The sequence below is a fragment of the Mesocricetus auratus genome, unplaced genomic scaffold, assembly GCF_017639785.1.
Source record: "Mesocricetus auratus isolate SY011 unplaced genomic scaffold, BCM_Maur_2.0 Super-Scaffold_100010, whole genome shotgun sequence".
NCBI classification, from domain to species: Eukaryota; Metazoa; Chordata; class Mammalia; order Rodentia; family Cricetidae; genus Mesocricetus; species Mesocricetus auratus.
Genome location: NW_024429194.1, coordinates 67,495,051 through 67,512,896, shown reverse-complemented (window position 1 = coordinate 67,512,896; position 17,846 = coordinate 67,495,051). Strand labels below are relative to the sequence as shown.

The 17,846-nt window shown below is 45.9% G+C and overlaps 2 protein-coding genes across 9 annotated transcripts in view; one reads left to right on the top strand and one right to left on the bottom strand.

Moving 5' to 3' along the window:
* The window catches only part of Pfkm (phosphofructokinase, muscle), a 40,459-nt gene extending 28,645 nt beyond the window's left edge, over positions 1-11,814 (top strand). For both annotated transcript variants that reach the window (XM_005067165.3, XM_005067166.4), the window contains 19 exons: positions 1,293-1,482; positions 1,734-1,899; positions 2,028-2,072; positions 2,457-2,565; positions 2,683-2,778; positions 3,025-3,117; positions 3,690-3,815; positions 4,829-4,893; positions 5,366-5,429; positions 6,124-6,273; positions 6,633-6,703; positions 7,219-7,306; positions 7,384-7,536; positions 7,956-8,120; positions 9,090-9,151; positions 9,359-9,470; positions 10,788-10,887; positions 10,969-11,074; positions 11,300-11,814. In XM_005067165.3, coding sequence (XP_005067222.1) covers positions 1,293-1,482; positions 1,734-1,899; positions 2,028-2,072; positions 2,457-2,565; positions 2,683-2,778; positions 3,025-3,117; positions 3,690-3,815; positions 4,829-4,893; positions 5,366-5,429; positions 6,124-6,273; positions 6,633-6,703; positions 7,219-7,306; positions 7,384-7,536; positions 7,956-8,120; positions 9,090-9,151; positions 9,359-9,470; positions 10,788-10,887; positions 10,969-11,074; positions 11,300-11,444 — 2,106 coding nt within the window. In that variant the 3' untranslated portion in view covers positions 11,445-11,814. The remainder of the gene's footprint in view (positions 1-1,292; positions 1,483-1,733; positions 1,900-2,027; positions 2,073-2,456; positions 2,566-2,682; positions 2,779-3,024; positions 3,118-3,689; positions 3,816-4,828; positions 4,894-5,365; positions 5,430-6,123; positions 6,274-6,632; positions 6,704-7,218; positions 7,307-7,383; positions 7,537-7,955; positions 8,121-9,089; positions 9,152-9,358; positions 9,471-10,787; positions 10,888-10,968; positions 11,075-11,299) is intronic.
* A 2,794-nt stretch (positions 11,815-14,608) lies between these two features.
* Asb8 (ankyrin repeat and SOCS box containing 8) overlaps positions 14,609-17,846 on the bottom strand; it is a 32,878-nt gene continuing 29,640 nt past the window's right edge. For all 7 annotated transcript variants that reach the window (XM_040753888.1, XM_040753892.1, XM_040753889.1 and 4 more), the window contains one exon: positions 14,609-16,445. In XM_040753888.1, the coding sequence (XP_040609822.1) occupies positions 15,813-16,445 (633 nt within the window). In that variant the 3' untranslated portion in view covers positions 14,609-15,812. The remainder of the gene's footprint in view (positions 16,446-17,846) is intronic.

The following is a 17,846-nucleotide window of genomic DNA, read 5'->3' as shown; positions in this document are numbered from 1 at the left end:
GTATCCCAGATTCCCTGCCACTTGGTTTAGTGTGAAGGGCTTCGGTGACAGAAGAGGCTTCTATTTGCCCTTTACTCTTTGCATTTGAAAACATCATCCTGGCTTCTTGCAGTGGTGAGGGGGGTGGGAAGGTGGTTCCGGGATGGCTTGCCCTTTATAGAAAGGTCATAGCAAGACTTCTGCAACTGGAACATCATAAGCAAGTCTCACTCTGGGGTCACGGGGAAAGTCTGGCCCTGAAAATAACCTTAGAGGACCGAGGCCAGCAGAGTTGAACTCAGCCAGCCCTCATGCGATAGAAATGTGACAGCCTGACTATTTAGGGACTTGAGATTGTCTTGCAGCATCTCAAAGAATCCCAGTGAAACTGGCTTTTCCTATTTACAGCCCTCTGTGATTATTTAATGTTCTTCTAAGATATGTTCACTCTGGCTTAGAACTATAACCATTTGCTGACCTAGTGAGAAATTTACAAATTATATTTGTATCCCATTATATTTACCTAAGTCCACTAAATATCCATGGGAAGCCACTTAGTATGTAGTGTTGTAGTACAGTTTCCATACAGGCAATAGTGTCCACCCCAAAGTGGCCTTAGAATAAATAAGCATTCTCTACTACTAGCCTAGAGTCATGGATGCCCAGGAACATCTGTTGTTTATGAAACCTCTTAAATCTACTTACCTCTTGGAGTATCTACAAGTCCATGGGAAATCAAGACTTGCTACACACAGAGCAACTGTTACCCCTGTAAATACCTGGATACTGTGGCTCCTGCAGTTAACCCCATAGATCCCAAGGAACTAAGGGAAACCAATTGGCCAATTGTCTGGGTAACCTTAGTTACCCAGTGTATTAGAGAGGAAGAGATACTATAAGCACATGGGGGTTAAAATCCTTAAAATAGTTTCAATATAATCTAATAATGCCAGACACTAAGGGAAATCCAGACTTAAGTCAGCGTGAAAGATGGCTATTAAGCTAGACTAGAAACCAATGTATATACAAAATCCCTGATTTTTTAAAAATAATCACTTTGATGATAAAATGTCTAATGAAATAGTTATCTTAGTAGTCTCCTAAGATGTGTGACGGAATATGGGCATGACACCATGATATCCATCATCACTCTCTTTTCCTTTGTAAAGGACAAGTAACTTAGGGATGTCGGAACTTAAGGGAGAGGAGTGGTTACACTGGTCTATCACTGGGCTGAATAGGGAAATCTTAGCTTGTTGAACTCAAAATCGGCCGTGCCATCTGAAGACCTGAATTCTATCTCTCCCCTAAAGGGAGGCACAGTGATTGGAAGTGCCCGATGCAAAGACTTTCGGGAGCGAGAAGGACGACTCCGGGCTGCCCACAACCTGGTGAAGCTAGGAATCACCAATCTGTGTGTCATTGGAGGTGATGGCAGCCTCACTGGGGCTGACACTTTCCGTTCGGAGTGGAGTGACTTGTTGAATGACCTCCAGAAAGATGGTGAGACATTTTCTTCAGTATTGCTTTTTCCATGATTGTGTGTGCATGCATGTGAGATATATATATATATATATATATATATATATACACATATATATATATAAACTCCTGTTAGAGAAAAATGTTAACTGCACACAAACAAACAATCTTGGCTCTTTCTACCATTGCCTACAGTCAGTCTCTCTAGTAATCTGCTTTGTAGGTGTGGAAAATTTCTCAGCTGGTGGCCTCTGGTGTGCTTCCCCTTACAGGAAAGATCACAGCTGAGGAGGCTAAAAAATCTAGCTTCCTCAACATTGTGGGCCTGGTTGGCTCAATCGACAATGACTTCTGTGGCACTGATATGACCATTGGTACTGACTCTGCCCTGCACCGGATAGTAGAGATCGTAGATGCCATCACCACCACTGCTCAGAGGTAAAGGCACCCTGGAGGGGGGCAGTAGAGGGGAAAAAGGCAGTAGATAGGAGGGGGCAGTAGAGGGGAGGGGTCTAGAGGGGAAGGAGGCCGGGACATGCAGTATGAACCACACCTTTCTCTTGCAGCCACCAGAGGACGTTTGTGTTAGAAGTGATGGGCCGTCACTGTGGGTAAGATCACCATCCTGACCCATGTATTGCACAGACCTAGAGATGGCCTTTTCCTCTTCCCCGGGTCCTGTGGAATGTAGAAGTGTATATGGTCCGCACAATGTGACCCTCTTTCCCTGCCCCGGCACTATCTCCCCTACTTCCCTGTGCATATGGGCCATGCTCAGGTGCACATGAGAGGATGGGCAGTCTCTGAGCTGGGAAGGTAGTGATCTTCAAGGACAGCGTCTCACTGACAAACCTAGTGCTCATTTGCCTCAAGAATGAAACGCAGGGTCCCTGTATCTTTCTTCACCTATGGGGACTAAGAGATCTCGCTGGGTGTGATGAGGCTATCTGTGGAATATAAAGGTTCCTAGTCCATGCTTCTGGCTCTCATCTCAGATACCTGGCCCTTGTCACCTCTCTGTCCTGTGGGGCCGATTGGGTTTTTATTCCTGAATGTCCACCGGATGATGACTGGGAGGAACACCTTTGTCGTCGGCTCACTGAGGTATCGGCATTTTAGCTTGCCCTTGGGAGGAAACAAACCCTCACCCTATTTTATGGGTGATCCATTTTCTACCCATCAGTTTAATTGTTAACCACCTTCTCTCCTGTTCTTGACCAGACAAGGACCCGTGGTTCTCGTCTCAACATCATCATTGTTGCTGAGGGCGCAATCGACAAGAATGGAAAACCAATCACCTCAGAAGACATCAAGAATGTTAGTGTGAAACCATGTCCCCGGCACGCTTGGCCATTCCCTTTGTGTAAAACCCTGTTCCCAGAACGTCTGGCCATTCCTTGGTGGCTTCTGAGTCTTGACACTGCATCTCTTTCTCCAAAAGCATATGCCCTTATTTTCCTCCCACTAGAAACCATCACAAAACATTGTCATCATAGTTTATCTTAAGTAAGCTGCTGCTTATTTTCTCCCTTTGTCTTTGTGTTTCTTTCTTGGATCTTTTAGCTGGTTGTAAAGCGTCTTGGATATGACACCAGGGTCACTGTTTTGGGACATGTGCAGCGTGGTGGGACACCATCAGCCTTTGATCGGATTCTGGTAAGTCACAGGATTCTGTGGTTCCTGTACCTTAGAACCTCCAGCCTTGCTGTCCTGCTTCTGTGGAGCTTACATCATTAGCATTTTATCCATCCACCAGCCTCTAGTCCACAGTGGTCTTTATCTATTCCCATAAACTGAGGACAGGCAATAGCACCCCCAGTTGTGAGGATCACTGTCTTCAAGCTCTAAGCATCAATGAAGCTCCTGGGATCTAACCGTAGATACCCAGTTCATCATTCTTACCTGTTTCACTTGAAAGAAAGGCAATCTACTTCTTTAGCAATAAGAAAAGAATATTGCTAAGCTCCCATAATCTATTGATCACAATGTAATGTGGATACACTTCTCTGGAACCAAGTACAATCCTTAGGGCTCTGATGACAGAAGCGCAGAGAGCCATCAAGCTTTAGATGAGATCTGGGTAGGGAGGTAAAGCATGGCAGGCTCCTGGATGTGGCCTTTCAATGTGGAACTCAGTCCTAGGATATGGAAAGGTCCCGGAGCATCCTGGATCTTAGCTAAGCCAAAGAGAGGTCTAAGCAAATTCTTTGTTCCATGGACTCCTTCAGGGCAGCAGGATGGGTGTAGAAGCGGTGATGGCACTTTTGGAGGGGACCCCAGACACCCCAGCCTGTGTGGTGAGCCTCTCTGGTAACCAGGCAGTGCGCCTGCCCCTCATGGAGTGTGTCCAAGTGGTGAGTGATGACCCCATTTTGTGCCTTAGCAGTCTTGTACCCTTTGCTGAGAGCTCATGGGAGGCATGATATCAACTTCTGTGGTCCCAGTAGAGAAACAGATGGAAAGGCAAGGTGGTAGAGGAAGAGACATAAAGGAAAAGGACACAGTGTACTGCAAACCAAGAACGTGACCAGCACTCAGCATCAGTTTCCGCAGCTGTAGCCTTCCTAAGGAAGATGGAAGGTCCATATACTACTCTCTAATATTTTATAAGCACCAACTTCAAACTCCTTTCATGTAGTTATGTAAAAGGGACACAAATTCAGTGTCCCTCCTAACAATACTAAGACTTGGGAAATGCTACTTAGTAACTTCTAGTCGGTTACCACTTATTTCCATATGACATCTACCTTAAAAGTGTTTCTCTAAATTAACATAGGGTAACCACTGCTCACTTCCAGGGTGATAAGGACTGGAGAGAAGCTGTTTCGCATGGACACAGTACCTGGAAAGTTCTCTAGGGTAGCCATTCCTTTGATGCCACAATATGAATACAGTGGCTGGTTACTGAACTAGAGTGTTGGTCCTGATTGTTGGGGCTGCCAGAATTTCCCCCATTTTGGGGCCTGCTTCTCTCTGAGACTTGAGAAACCCAATAACCTGCAGCCATGTTTGAGACTGCATCTCCAAAGTACAGAAGCCAAGGCTCTGAGTAGAAGTCAGCCACTGAGGAGCACATGGTAGGGACCCTCCTCACCTGGTAGAGTCTCCTCATTGTTCAGTAGTCCCAAGGCTGGGTGGACCTGAGCGTAGATGGGAAAGGCTCTACCACCTGTGAGCACTCCTCTACTGCCCAGAATTCTAATTTGGTCCCCCTTTGCTACTCATTAAGAAGAAATAAAGATGCTTCTGAGATAGTTTGTCGGACATGGCAAAGGTTGGGGTGTAGATGAGCAGGATCCCATCAAAGGAGATTCGGTTTTGCAAATCCTGCTTTGGAGTTGTGACTGTTGCTGTGTCCCTCCTGCAGACCAAAGACGTGACCAAGGCTATGGATGAGAAGAGATTTGATGAAGCCATGAAGCTGAGAGGCCGGTGAGACAATGACCAGAAACCGGCTAACTATAGCAACCAGATATCAGAATGAAGTCAAAGATCTGTGTCACTCTAAGCCCCAGACATGAGCTGCCTCTTCAGACTGTTGTCTGCAACAGTCTCTTCCCCAAGGAAATCAGTTATGAGATGCCCAAGAGGCTCAGTTCAACCAGGGATACCCTCCTTGGAAAGAGCTTTTCTTTCTAGTCTGTTATTTCTAGATGTGGCCCTCAGCTAGGTTCTGGGTGTCTCATTCACTGAGCACAGCACTTGGGGCAAAAATGCTTGGGGAGTATTTGCTGCATGAATAGCCCTCCTGCAAGCTTCCTCCTAGTCCCTGCTCTGTCTGGTTAGTTCCTCATAGGTTTACTCTGTGGAAATTCATTGAGACCCAACTCCTGACCCGGATTCCTGTGGCTGCTTGCCATAAGGAGTGGCCTGAGACAGTCTGTTCTCTTTGTACTTTTTATAGGAGCTTCATGAACAACTGGGAGGTGTATAAGCTTCTAGCTCATGTCAGACCTCCAGTCTCTAAGGTACCGGCAATTTCCCCTTGTCTGCTTAGTTTCTCTTCATGAAGTGCTACCCACACAACCTCAGCCTTTCCATGTCCTTGTCCCCACTGTTCTTCAGTGCTGGAACCCTGACCCCAGATATCACTCCTGTGATTTCACTTGTCCTGGCTAGAGGACCCAAGACTCACACCCAGTTCAGGGTTGGCAAAGGTGCACGAAGAAGCAGGAAAGAGGGCTTTAACCCTGTGGGTGTAACCACACCCAGATCTACCTCAGTGCCTGCTCCCTTGAAAGAGCGCTTCTCAGTGTTTACTATTTATCAGAATTGTCCGGGATGCTTATGGAGTATGCAGATTCGTGGGCCCTCCCCTCAGCAGAGACTGAGATGTGGAGCAGCAGACAGGAATGTGCTGTTCAATAAGCTCCTCAGGTGGCTTGGGATGCAAGTGGCCCAAGGACCACATTTTGGAAAGCATTGTCCCCCGAGGTCTTCTGTCTGTTACATACATAATGATGATACAGGCTTTACGTGTTGATTTTGTGGTAAAGAATTTTGCTTCTATAGGACAAAGTAGCAGGCTGTGTACTGGATTTCCCTGGGGGAGTGATGTGTATTGTCACACATTCTTTAGTGACTCAAAGTTCTGCTTCTCTTGGTGATCTCCTGTCTGGGGGTGTTTCTCTCTTCATTTACTCCCCGCTTCTTTCTGAACAGGGTGGGCTGCACACAGTGGCCGTGATGAACGTGGGGGCCCCAGCTGCAGGCATGAATGCTGCGGTCCGCTCTACTGTGAGAATCGGCCTCATCCAGGGCAACCGAGTGCTAGTTGTACATGATGGCTTTGAGGGTCTGGCCAAAGGTCAGGTACGAAATCACATGCAGTATGAGGCCAGGGATGGTTAGCGTAGGGAAGGTCAGTCCATTGTCTCTGCCTCCTTGTCGCCCTAACATCTCTCCAAGGAGCATAGTCAACTTTAGGGTAATAGGAACAAATCTTTCCAAACATCATGTCTTATTTATTTCTCTGTCCCAGAGCACAGTGTCTACCACCACAGGTGCTTATTATTCCCAGATGAGTCAGAAGGGTGGAATCCAGAAGGAGCTGGATCCGCTTCCAACCAAGGGGAACTTTGTAGGGTCAGAGCTCAGGAAGTGACCTCGGTCACACATGGGTTTCCTGGCACTCTGGCTACGATGTGGAGCTGTGTGGCCTTTCCCTGCAGATTGAAGAAGCTGGCTGGAGCTATGTTGGTGGCTGGACAGGTCAAGGAGGTTCCAAACTTGGCACTAAAAGGTAAATGGTATTTTGGGAGCACCCTCTCCCAGTTACCCTTTCAAGATGTTTTTGAATATAGGCATCAATTCATTAGGTTAGGGCCTGTGTCCACTGCTCTGAAAACTCAGAGTGTCTTCAGTGAGGACAGACAGGCCCAGCCGCACATCATGTAGCAGATCTGACCACTGAGATCCACTGTGTACTCTAGAATGGAGAGAGTATGGGGAAGAATGGGGCCACAGGTCCAGACACTAAGAAAAAGCACCTTCAAATTCCTTTTTGTTTGTTTGTGGGTGGTTTTTTTTTTTTTGGTAAGGGTTTCTCTGTGTAGCTTTGGAGCCTGTCTTGGAATTCACTCTGTAGACCAGGCTGGTCTCAAACTCAGAGATTTGCCTGTCCCTGCCTCCCAAGCACTTGGATTAAAGGCATGTCTCACCACTGGCTCACTTTCTAATTCCTAACTTTTCTCTCCTTCTATCTTGCTATGTCACCCCCAATTTCCTGTTCCCTGCTCCTTGCCACTGGTCAACTAGGACTCTGCCCAAGAAGAACTTGGAACAGATCAGTGCCAACATAACTAAGTTTAACATTCAGGGTCTCGTCATCATTGGGGGCTTTGAGGTGAGTGTCCCACTATCCCCTCTTCTCCCCCTCCCCTTCGCTTTCCTTCTCATGTCTGTACCTGCTGCTCTTTTTAGGCTTACACAGGGGGCTTGGAGCTGATGGAGGGCAGGAAGCAGTTTGATGAGCTCTGCATCCCGTTTGTGGTCATTCCTGCAACGGTTTCCAATAACGTCCCTGGGTCAGACTTCAGCATTGGGGCTGACACAGCACTAAACACCATCTGCACGGTGAGCACCTGCCACCATCTCCCATCCCAGTTAGCATGATTATTGTTCTAATCTTGGAAAGTGAGTCTTTTTTTTTTAATAAATAACAGTGTTTGGGAAATGCTCTGTGCAGCCAGGCATCTGTGCTGGTATTCATTCTCCTAGCCTAGAAACATATCTTTGTTACCAAAGGGCCTGTTCTGTTCTGTCCTCTGAAGTTATACAGTTTAATATCCCTATTCTGAACATTAAAGATGGGTACAGCTTTCTTCCAAGAGAGTCCTCCAATGTAGAGCCCTCTTTGAATGCAGGACCTTGATGAGGTCCAGGAGTCTCACTGGCCTAGAAGGATATAGCTCTGGGGTTGAATTAATGAAAGCTGAAGAAGAATAAAGATCTGACTTCTGGTCCTATCTTTCTGTGGCCCATTGTCTTTACAGACTTGTGACCGGATTAAGCAGTCTGCAGCAGGCACCAAGCGTCGGGTATTTATAATTGAGACTATGGGTGGCTACTGTGGCTACCTGGCCACCATGGCAGGACTAGCAGCTGGGGCTGATGCTGCCTACATCTTTGAGGAGCCCTTCACCATTCGAGATCTACAGGTAGATGGCCATCAGAGCCTACTAGGTGTCTCTCTCCTATTGCAGTCTATCTTCCTGAGTGTTCCTAGAGTAACCAGAACTATGGGAGTTCTAGGGAGGATGGAGCTGATGGCCCCAGCCCCATGAAGACTGGACGGGCCCCTTGCAAGTTCTCCAGTACTGTCTCCCATACATGACCATAGCTCCTGTTTTGGGATTGCATTTTGTCAGGTAGCATGCTGCTATGCCCTTTGGTGTTGTTTGTATTTTATGTTCCCAGCACTCATGTGAAGCTATTGCTCCCATATTATAGGTGAGATAGATTTAGAGGGTTTCAAGACTTCAAACTCTTAAGAGAGCAGGAAGTTGAAATGCTTGAGAAATTCATGATCTCTTCTCCTTAGATTTTTCTTGCTGCCATTCCAGTTCTGAGGGAAACATGCCTTCACCTCTGGCCAGGACCCATCTCATATTTCACAGGGAGATCAAATTATCAATATTCTTCCAGTTTTAAGTTCAGTGGAAGAGAAGAAAGCTACAAAGTGGAGATTTAGACACAGGTTAGGGGAACTCCCAGCTCAGGATCCCAGCCAATCCCTGCTGAGATCAGAATGGAAGTGTTGTTTTCATGCTCATCTCCACGCTCAAATGAGGGTGCGCATTCCCAACACTAAAGCACTGCTTCACATCTGTGCAATGAGTGTCAAAAGTGTACAAACCCAGGCGGTGAGCAGGCATGTCTATGAGGGAAGGGGAGCCAGAAGCTCCAATGCCCCCTCTCTCGGTTCTGCCTGTCTTGGTTTGGGTCTTTCTAAGATCCATAGGCACTAAATTTCTTAAAGGACGTAGACCCAGTTCAAGCCCAGGCTTGTGAACAACTCTCTTCCATACCCTCTTCCCTCTTAGAAAGGCTTGATATGGAAGAGGGACAGGGTGATTGTCCACCCTGATCAATCCCAGCTGAGCTTAGGATTCGCTGTTTCATTTTAGATGAATGTCGAGCATCTGGTGCAAAAGATGAAAACAACGGTGAAAAGAGGCTTGGTGCTAAGGTACCTTATAGATAGTTTGGTCCTAAATTAAGAAGAAGAAACTAGTCAGTGTGGCCCTAATCCATTGATGGATCTGTGGTTGGGACACCTGAGGAATCTGGCATAGATGGGCATGGGGGTGGAGGAGCCTTGGGAGGAGGTAGAAGAGCCTAGGAAAGCAAAAGGCAGGGATGAAGGACAGACTCAGACTCCTGGTTTCCCTGGCAGGAATGAGAAGTGCAATGAGAACTACACCACTGACTTCATTTTCAACCTGTACTCTGAGGAGGGGAAAGGCATCTTCGACAGCAGGAAAAATGTGCTTGGCCACATGCAACAGGTAGTGAGACACCCCAGTCATGCCTTCACTAGTTACCCAGAGCCCCCAACAGCCAAACAAGCTCCCATCAGCTTTCTCCAATCTTTTGGGGCCTCACTGTCACCATGGAACAAGGTTGGCTCATACATTAAAGCATCTTTATGTTAGAAGCCTGTCTTGATCAATGTTCTGTTGCTGTGAAGAGACATCATGCCCAAGGCAATGAAAGAAAGCATGTAATTAGGGGCTTGCTTGCAGTTTCTGAGGCTTAATCCATTATCATCATGGCTGCACACATGGCAGCAGGCATACACATGCTAGAGCAATAGTGGAGAGGGAGAGGGAGACGACTGACTAGACCCGACTTGGCGTTTTGAAACCTCAAAGCCCACCTCCAGTGACAAACTCCCTCCAAAACGGCCACACCTTTTAACTCTTCTAATTTCAAACAGTACCACTTCCCTGGTGATAGCTCATTCAAATGTATGAGCCTATGGGGGCCATTCTTATTCAAACCACCACCCAACCCCAGAGATGCAACCTATTCTCTTTGCTTAGGACATAGTTGCTCAACCTTGGTATCATGGCCGGGGATGATTAGTTCTTTGTTGTGGGTGGCTTTTGTGTGCAATGTGGGTGCTTAGCAGCACTCCTCCTACCTACTATAAGCCAGCCATACCTCACCTTCACCTTCAGTTTGAACAAAGACATCCCCAAACATAGCCAGATGGATCCTGAGTTGAGAACCAGTGGTTCTCAATGGGGTCTAGAGATGGAGCCTGATGAATGAGTGTAGGCTTCCATCTCCACTAACTGGGCTTTAGGAGAAAGGCCTCACATGTCACTAGTTCCAAATGACCCCAACTGATGCCTCCTAAGCACCAGCGTTTCTCTACCCACAAAGATTTCCCAGTATCTCAGGTTGAGGGAAGGTACGACCTCTGCAGGAATGGACTGTTATTCCTGTGTCCTTTTTTTTCTCCCCCCTAATTTTCTACTTGCTTTCTCTTAGCTCATAGAAAAACTGATACAGTACTCTGAGGTCCTGCCTGGGACAGCTGGGTTGGACTACAGAAGACAAGGACACCTCCATAACAGTGATTTTGGTGGCTGCCAAGCTAAACAGTAGACAGTGACACTGATATGGGATCTTACAACTGTGGAGCGGGGGGTGCTGTGTGATTACCGTGTCCTGTAACTGATTGCCCCTGTTCTGATAACAGATCAGCTCACCTTGGGACCCTGCAGTCTCAAATTGTCCTTTCCTGTTAATCCAGGAACCATTCTTTCTGTGCCTTTAGATCTCTGTACTTCCATGTTTTCTGATTTCTCCCTCAGGGTGGAAGCCCGACTCCCTTTGATAGGAATTTTGCCACTAAGATGGGTGCTAAGGCTATGAACTGGATGTCTGGAAAAATCAAAGAGAGCTACCGTAATGGTATGTGAGGTGGGAGGATGAGCCCCTTCTCCAGAACTTCATTCCACAGTTGGGAGACTAACTGACCATCCTTTATTCCAGGACGGATCTTTGCCAATACTCCAGACTCAGGTTGTGTTCTGGGGATGCGTAAGAGGACCCTGGTCTTTCAGCCAGTGACGGAGCTGAAGGACCAGACAGATTTTGAGTAAGTCATTACATTCTAGAATGGCTGTCTCCCTGCCACTAGCTACCAAGCCCTACTTTCCACAGCCTGTTAACTATCTCTAATGCTTTTCTGTTTGTAGTAACTCACACCTGTAGGTACTCATGCCCTAAATCCAGCCTCTTTTACCCAGCTTCTTCTCATAAGCCTTTGGTAGTTTACTAGCATATGATAAGATCACATTGCCATTATTTCATCTCTCTGTAGGCACCGAATCCCCAAAGAACAGTGGTGGCTGAAGCTGAGGCCAATCCTCAAAATTCTAGCCAAGTATGAAATTGATTTGGACACTTCTGACCACGCCCATCTGGAGCACATTTCTAGAAAGCGGTCTGGAGAAGCTGCCGTCTAGACCTCTTTGGAGGGAGAAAGAGAGTCTGATCATGGTCAGCTCATGCCCTGGTAGATCCAAGTCCTCGATTCCTCAGTGTGTTAGCCCTAGCCCTCTACCTATTAGGTTTCCCTGTACCTACAACCTTGATCAACTGTGGCCAGGAGTTGGGGGAGGGCAGTGGGTGAATCTCCTCCTAGGTAGCTGTCATTCCTTCTACCCCAGCTTCGTCTGTCACATAGGCTGGATTTCTCTAGTGCTACTGCTAGATTTCAATGACCCCAAGTAAGCTTTATTTATTTCTTTGTAATAACAAAGAGTCTTAGATCCCCTTCCTTTTACCACAGTGATGGAGTATAACTACACTAATAAATGCCAGCTGGTCACTGTGCTTTGGCGATGTCCTTATTACCATCACAAGGGGGGTGTACTGATACTAGCCCCATGTCCCACACCTACCCAGACAGAGCTCCTGGGAGAATAGCACATGTGATTGTCCTGTGCATTTCTGCTTGTTGGAGATGTATTTTATTTTTCCCAGCATCTCTTGATGTATAGTGTTCCAAACACACGGCACAGCCCATCTCCCACAAGTCCCTCTATTATCCTCTAGAGTCAAGATGATGTGCCTGTCTCCAAGCATGAAGTTGAAGTTATGGTTTAGTTCTTGATCATTTATCCATTACCCAGGCTCACTTTTTTCTTTCCATCCCACAATCTCTTCTCAACTCAGCATGCTTTCCTTTTTTTTTTTTTTTTTTGGTTTTTCAAGACAGGGTTTCTCTTTCTCTGTGTAACAGCCCTGGCTGTCCTGGGATTTACTCTGTAGACCAGGCTGGCCTCGAACTCACAGAGATCCGCCTGTCTCTGCCTCCCGAGTGTTGGGATTAAAGGCGTGTGCCACCAACTGCCCAGCACATTCTTCCCTTTCAACCCGGTCTTGAGTGAAAGCCAGACTCTCTGACAGCTGTGCACATTTTGGAAGCCTGAACAATACACCTGGTTCTGGATCTGTGTTGGTGGGTCAGTTGGAACACACATGCTTTAGAGAGTGGACTCTTACTCGCAGTTTGTCTTCCGTCCACAGCAGATGCTGTGTCATTATTATTGAAGCATCCACTGCAGTTGGGCCTTAGGACTGGGACTATAAGTTGTCCTGTTGACAGGAGGGTGTCCTATTTTGAATGTGCAGTTAAGATAAGCCCCCGTACACCACACTGTAATTCTCGGTTACCCATGTGCCTATTCTTCCCAACCCATACAGCTCTCTTCCTTGCCTGTTGAAGTAGGAAAGACATTCACAATATTGCAACAGGTGTCTGGCTGTCTGAAGTGCTACTTTACATCCTTGTAACAGTTCTAAACAGGTACTGCCAGAGTCTGAGGTAGAAGCAACTAAATGCTCTTTGGCATTCTTTAAAGGCCAGAGAAATAACTTTAAACACCAAGTGCTGTGTTAGGCATTCTACATGTTACCACTGAATCCCAAAATTAACGTCATGAGGGGAGTGCTGACAACCCTTTCCAGAAATGAGGACAGGCTCAGAGTGATTAACTAATGACTCCTAGATTTTAGACCCTAACAAAACTAGGAGTCAAACCGATCTTTAAAAACATTTTTTAGCCAGGTGTGGTGGTGCACCCCTTTAGTTCCAGTGCTCAGGAGGCAGAGACAGGTGGATCTCTGAGTTTGAGGCCAGCCTGGTTTACTTAGCAAGTTCCAGGACAGCCAGAGCTACATAGTTAGACCCTGTCTCAAAATAAAATAATTTATTTTACTTTCTTTGTAATGTGTATGAGTGTTTTGTCTGTATGTGCACCATATACATGCCTTATGCCCAGAGATCGGACCCCCTGCAACTGGAATTACAGATGGTTCTGAGCCACCAGGTGGGTGCTGGGGACTGAACCCAGGTCCTCTGCAAGAGCAGCCAGTGCTCTTAACTGCTGCACTCTTTCTCTCACCCCAGTCAAACTGATCTTAAAGCCATATCCATTCTGTTACTCAAATTCAAACAACCATACAGACCAAAAAGAAAATGGACAGAGCACCAGCATACATTGGGACACAAGTGCCAGCTGCCCTCGTTTATAGGCTCCCTTCCCAGTGTTAGTCCTAGGACAGGTGGAAAATTATCACAGAAGAAAAACGGCACTTCACAGAGAGTAGTATTTCAGGATCACAGTAAGACAACAAGTATAGTAAACAAAGACCACTTAGAAAGTAAAAAAGCCTACGTTCCACCTTCCCAAAGAAAAGCAGTACATTCCTCCATCTTCTCAAAGTTAAAAAGATAGGTGAAACTGTGCTGAATGGAATGGATGCATTACTAGTCACCAACTATAGTTATCACGTGGCTGAGAAACAGGTAACCCATTCAGACAGAACGTTTTCCCTCTCCCAAATATCACAGGTGTCCCTGGTGAGAAATGGAATGGCATCTAGGTTATGACTCACACGTCTAGATGAACAGCATAAGCCTGGCCTGGCTGCCTTTAAGAATGCTGGTGCCTAGTTCCATTCTGAACTAATTTCATTTCCCTGCATGGCCTAAAATAACTATTAGATTTGAGACCTCCTATCTACAGGAGTGGATCTCACCCCTGGCTACACTTTAGAACCCTCTAAGAATGCAACCCTTTCTCAGAAATCCTAAGCAGTATGGGGTGAAATTTTGGCCTTAGCATTTTTAGAGCTTTCTTGGAACCTTAATGTGTAGCATTTTTCTTTCTGTAAAATTTATTTCATTAACGTGTTTGCCTACATGGGTTTAGGTGCAGCATTTGCATGTAGGATCCTATGGAGAACAGATCCCCCTGGAACTGGAGTTTCAGGTGGTTGTGAGCCACCATGTGGATACTGGGAGCTGAACCCCAGTCTTCTACAGCTGAACTACCTTGCTATTCCCTTTTTGTAGTGGTACTGGTCATTGAACCTAGAACCTTCAGCATGCTGGTCACGTGCAGCTATCACTGAGTTACACCTTCAGCTGAGGTTATAATGGGGTAAGGGGGTGTATGACAGAAACAGAAGCTTTTAAACACTGTACCCAGCCTTCCCGTTCACCCAAGCCCAGACTCACTTGCTGGGAGGAGATGGGAAAGAACATTGAAGAGCCAAGCAATTTCTTATAAATGGGCAGAAGAGGAAGCAGAGAAAAGTAGAAATGGTGGAAACTGCCAAGTTTGCTTCTAGAATTATTTATTTATTCTTTTTCAAATGGGTAAACCCCGGCAACAGTGAAGAACAAAAGCAGGCATAGTGTTTCAAGTGAGCTGTGCCAGACTACCCTATTCATCTAGGGGTAGTTCCAGCCAGCTTTTTAAAAAGTGCTTTCCAAACTTGCATACAGATAACTTAAGGTCAGTATCAATTCCATCTCGTTTAAGAACATGAAAAGGAAGAATATTATTACTGAAACAGGTCCTTTTTGGGTAGGCAGAGCAATTCCAAAGAAGCCCCTTTTACATTCTGTTCCCAACTCCACTTTCCCTACCGTTTTCTATAGCTCAATAAAAAGCAAAAGTTCCAAGAGAGTAGAAAGAAAGGGGGAAAAAAAACCCACAAAAAAAAAAAAAAAACAAAAACCAACAACGAAGCTCCACAGGGAAGGCAGTACCCCACCCATCTGGCTAGAGAAACACTCATCTAAGTGCAGGAAACTCATGCTCAGACCGTTAGTGCAGATGAGTCTTGGGGACAAGAGCCCCATTGGAAGAATGGTCTGGCAATCCTGGGTCTGCTGAGACTCCGGATCTCTTCTTGTGGGGAGCAGCAAGGCATTTCTGTGAAATCACATTGCTGGATGACTAGCACTCAGGCACAACTACAGAAAAAGGCAAAGAATTATTTCTTTTGGTGAGGAGAAAGAATCCAGTTCTTTCTGAATGCCCGATTCTGAGTTTACGTCCATCTGAAGTTCAAGCATTCATCCTTGGAACATAATTCTTGTCCATTGGAATTGTGATTTTTCAGATCAACTAAATTCAGATCAACTAAAAAAATTTAGGAGAAACTCGTTCACAATGCTAAACCATGGCCCCAAAGGAAAACCATACTCTGAGTTCTTTACATCTTCCTAGGAAATTTAGTTATAGTGTTGACTCTCAAGGTCCTACAATGGGTAAGGAAGACCTCTTTTACAGGATTCACTATCAAGAGGCAACTAACAATAAAACAGCAAACAGAAGTGCAGGAAGTTTGTTATTTTGGGTTTGGTTGCTTGGTATGGGGAGGGGAGGTGGTGCACACATTACTGCTGTGATGTGCTGCCTATAAAGCACACGGCAGGAACAGGCTCTTTTCTGTGCTCCGTGGCCGAGAGACAGTATTGCAAAGAAAACCACACCCAGAGTTGTCTGCATGATGGCGGACATGTCTCCTCCAGGCTATTCTACGAGTAATAGGTATTCCTTCAAAGAAGCTGGCAGTGGAAGACCCTTCACCGCATTGGGCAGGTACAGGGGACCCAGGCTATGACGTACAGCATAGCGGGCAAGTGTCTTAAGAGTTCCTGGTGCTGAGCACAACACAGTCAGTTTTTCACATAGCTGCTGGTCTTTGGTCACTTCTTTTGGCATGGTGCCATTTTTCCTTAATTCAAAGTGTCCAACAGCTCTATGGAGGAGCTCAAAGCAGTCTTCTTCTTTCTCTGTTCCAAGTCCTCTAACTAGCAGAGCCACCAGGCGGGAGATGGGTGTCTGGCCTTTCAAGTTGATGACTTTGACCTCAGCACCATATTCAAGAAGGATACTGACACTCTCAAGATTTCCCTTCATGGCAGCCCAGCTGAGTGGTGTATCGTTGTTGTAATCCAGGGCATTGACAGAGGCCCCACTCTCTAGAAGAGTGCGTACACACTCAGAATTGTTCTTAAAGGCTGCCCAGTGAAGTGGCGTGTCTCTGTTGCCATCCAGTGCATTGGGGTTTGCACCATATTCCAACAGGACCTCCACACAAGCCTCATCTTTCTCTGCAGCATAGTGGAGGGCTGTTCGGTTGTAACCATCCAGGGCATTGACCTACAGAAAGGAAGGAACTGTTTTACAGTGGGCAGGGTACTAGGAAGAAGAAAGAGGCTGGCAAAGAATACCGTGTGGATTTGCCATGAAACACTCAACAGTAAGGTAATATGCAAGTCTCCTCAAGTCTTGGTGCTCAAGATGGGATGACATATATGAGGAACAGATAGGAACGGTTTGAGGACAATCAGTTACCATCCTAGCAGGCTGGTGTCCACTTGTCTATTCAAGAGACTGCCAAACAGCAGGGAATGAAGACGGGAAGGTGAAGTCCAAGTCTTTAATACTGTTCTCAAAGAAAGTCTGGATTATTTAATCTGACACTCTCTATACCCTGTGATTAATGGAAACCAGAAAAAAAAGAATGAAGTCAAAACTCTGTCCTTTTAGCTTTGGTGTGTCCTTTTATCTGCACAGAGACCTCAGATGAATTCGTGTGGAGGGGAGAGCACAGACTTCCAGTGCTGAAATGACAGCTGCCTCACTGAGTCAACCATCACCTCATATCCTAATCTACGGATGGCTTAAGAACTCCTCCATACATACGGTGCATTAAAGCCAAAGCAAACCATTTAATGGAGCTGACCGGCTTATTTTGTTAAGCCTCACTTTCCCTTTGGTCACTGGTATTAATCACTCAGGTATAAGCGGTTTTTCACTTCAGGGTCACTTACATTACAAGATTATAGACTAGCTAGTGCTGCATGGCTATACGGAGATGTTACGGTGGGACTTGCTTCTGCTTACTATTTATCATGTTCGGGACTGCACACTGGCTTGATGGCTTGTCTGATTCAAATTAGCACTCAGCATATACCACCTTCAAGACTGCTCACCAACAAAGATTAATTTGTCATGAACCTACTTAGCAATTGCTACAAGCCAGAAATCCAAACACTTTACCACCTTACGGCATACTCTTTTTATAGATGGGGAAACTGAGTCAAAAAGGAAGAGTTAAGTTATCTGTCTAAGGTCACACAACTGGAAGCACTTGTGCTGGAAGTGGAATCCATGAAATTGGTTCCAAAGTCCTTTTGGGGAGGAGAGGTGGTCAGCTTCAGAGTTTTGTTATATAGCCAAGCTGGCCTCCAACTCACAGTCCCTCTGACACATCCCTCTCAGTGCTAGGATTACAGGTGAACACATACCATCATGCCTGGTTCAGAGTCTATTCTTTCAATCATTCTTTATATTATGTAGCTACATGCCAATACCAAGAGTCTACTTTCAAAAAATAACTTTTGGTTTTTATCTTAAGATATACTACAAAGAAGATAAGAGTCTCCAGAATTTCACACATCTAAGAGTATCAGACATAGAATTAATCAGAGTTGAGAAATCTCTGTACTTGTGGTAACTGTATAGGACACAGGAGAGGAGCCAATGGAAATATGAACA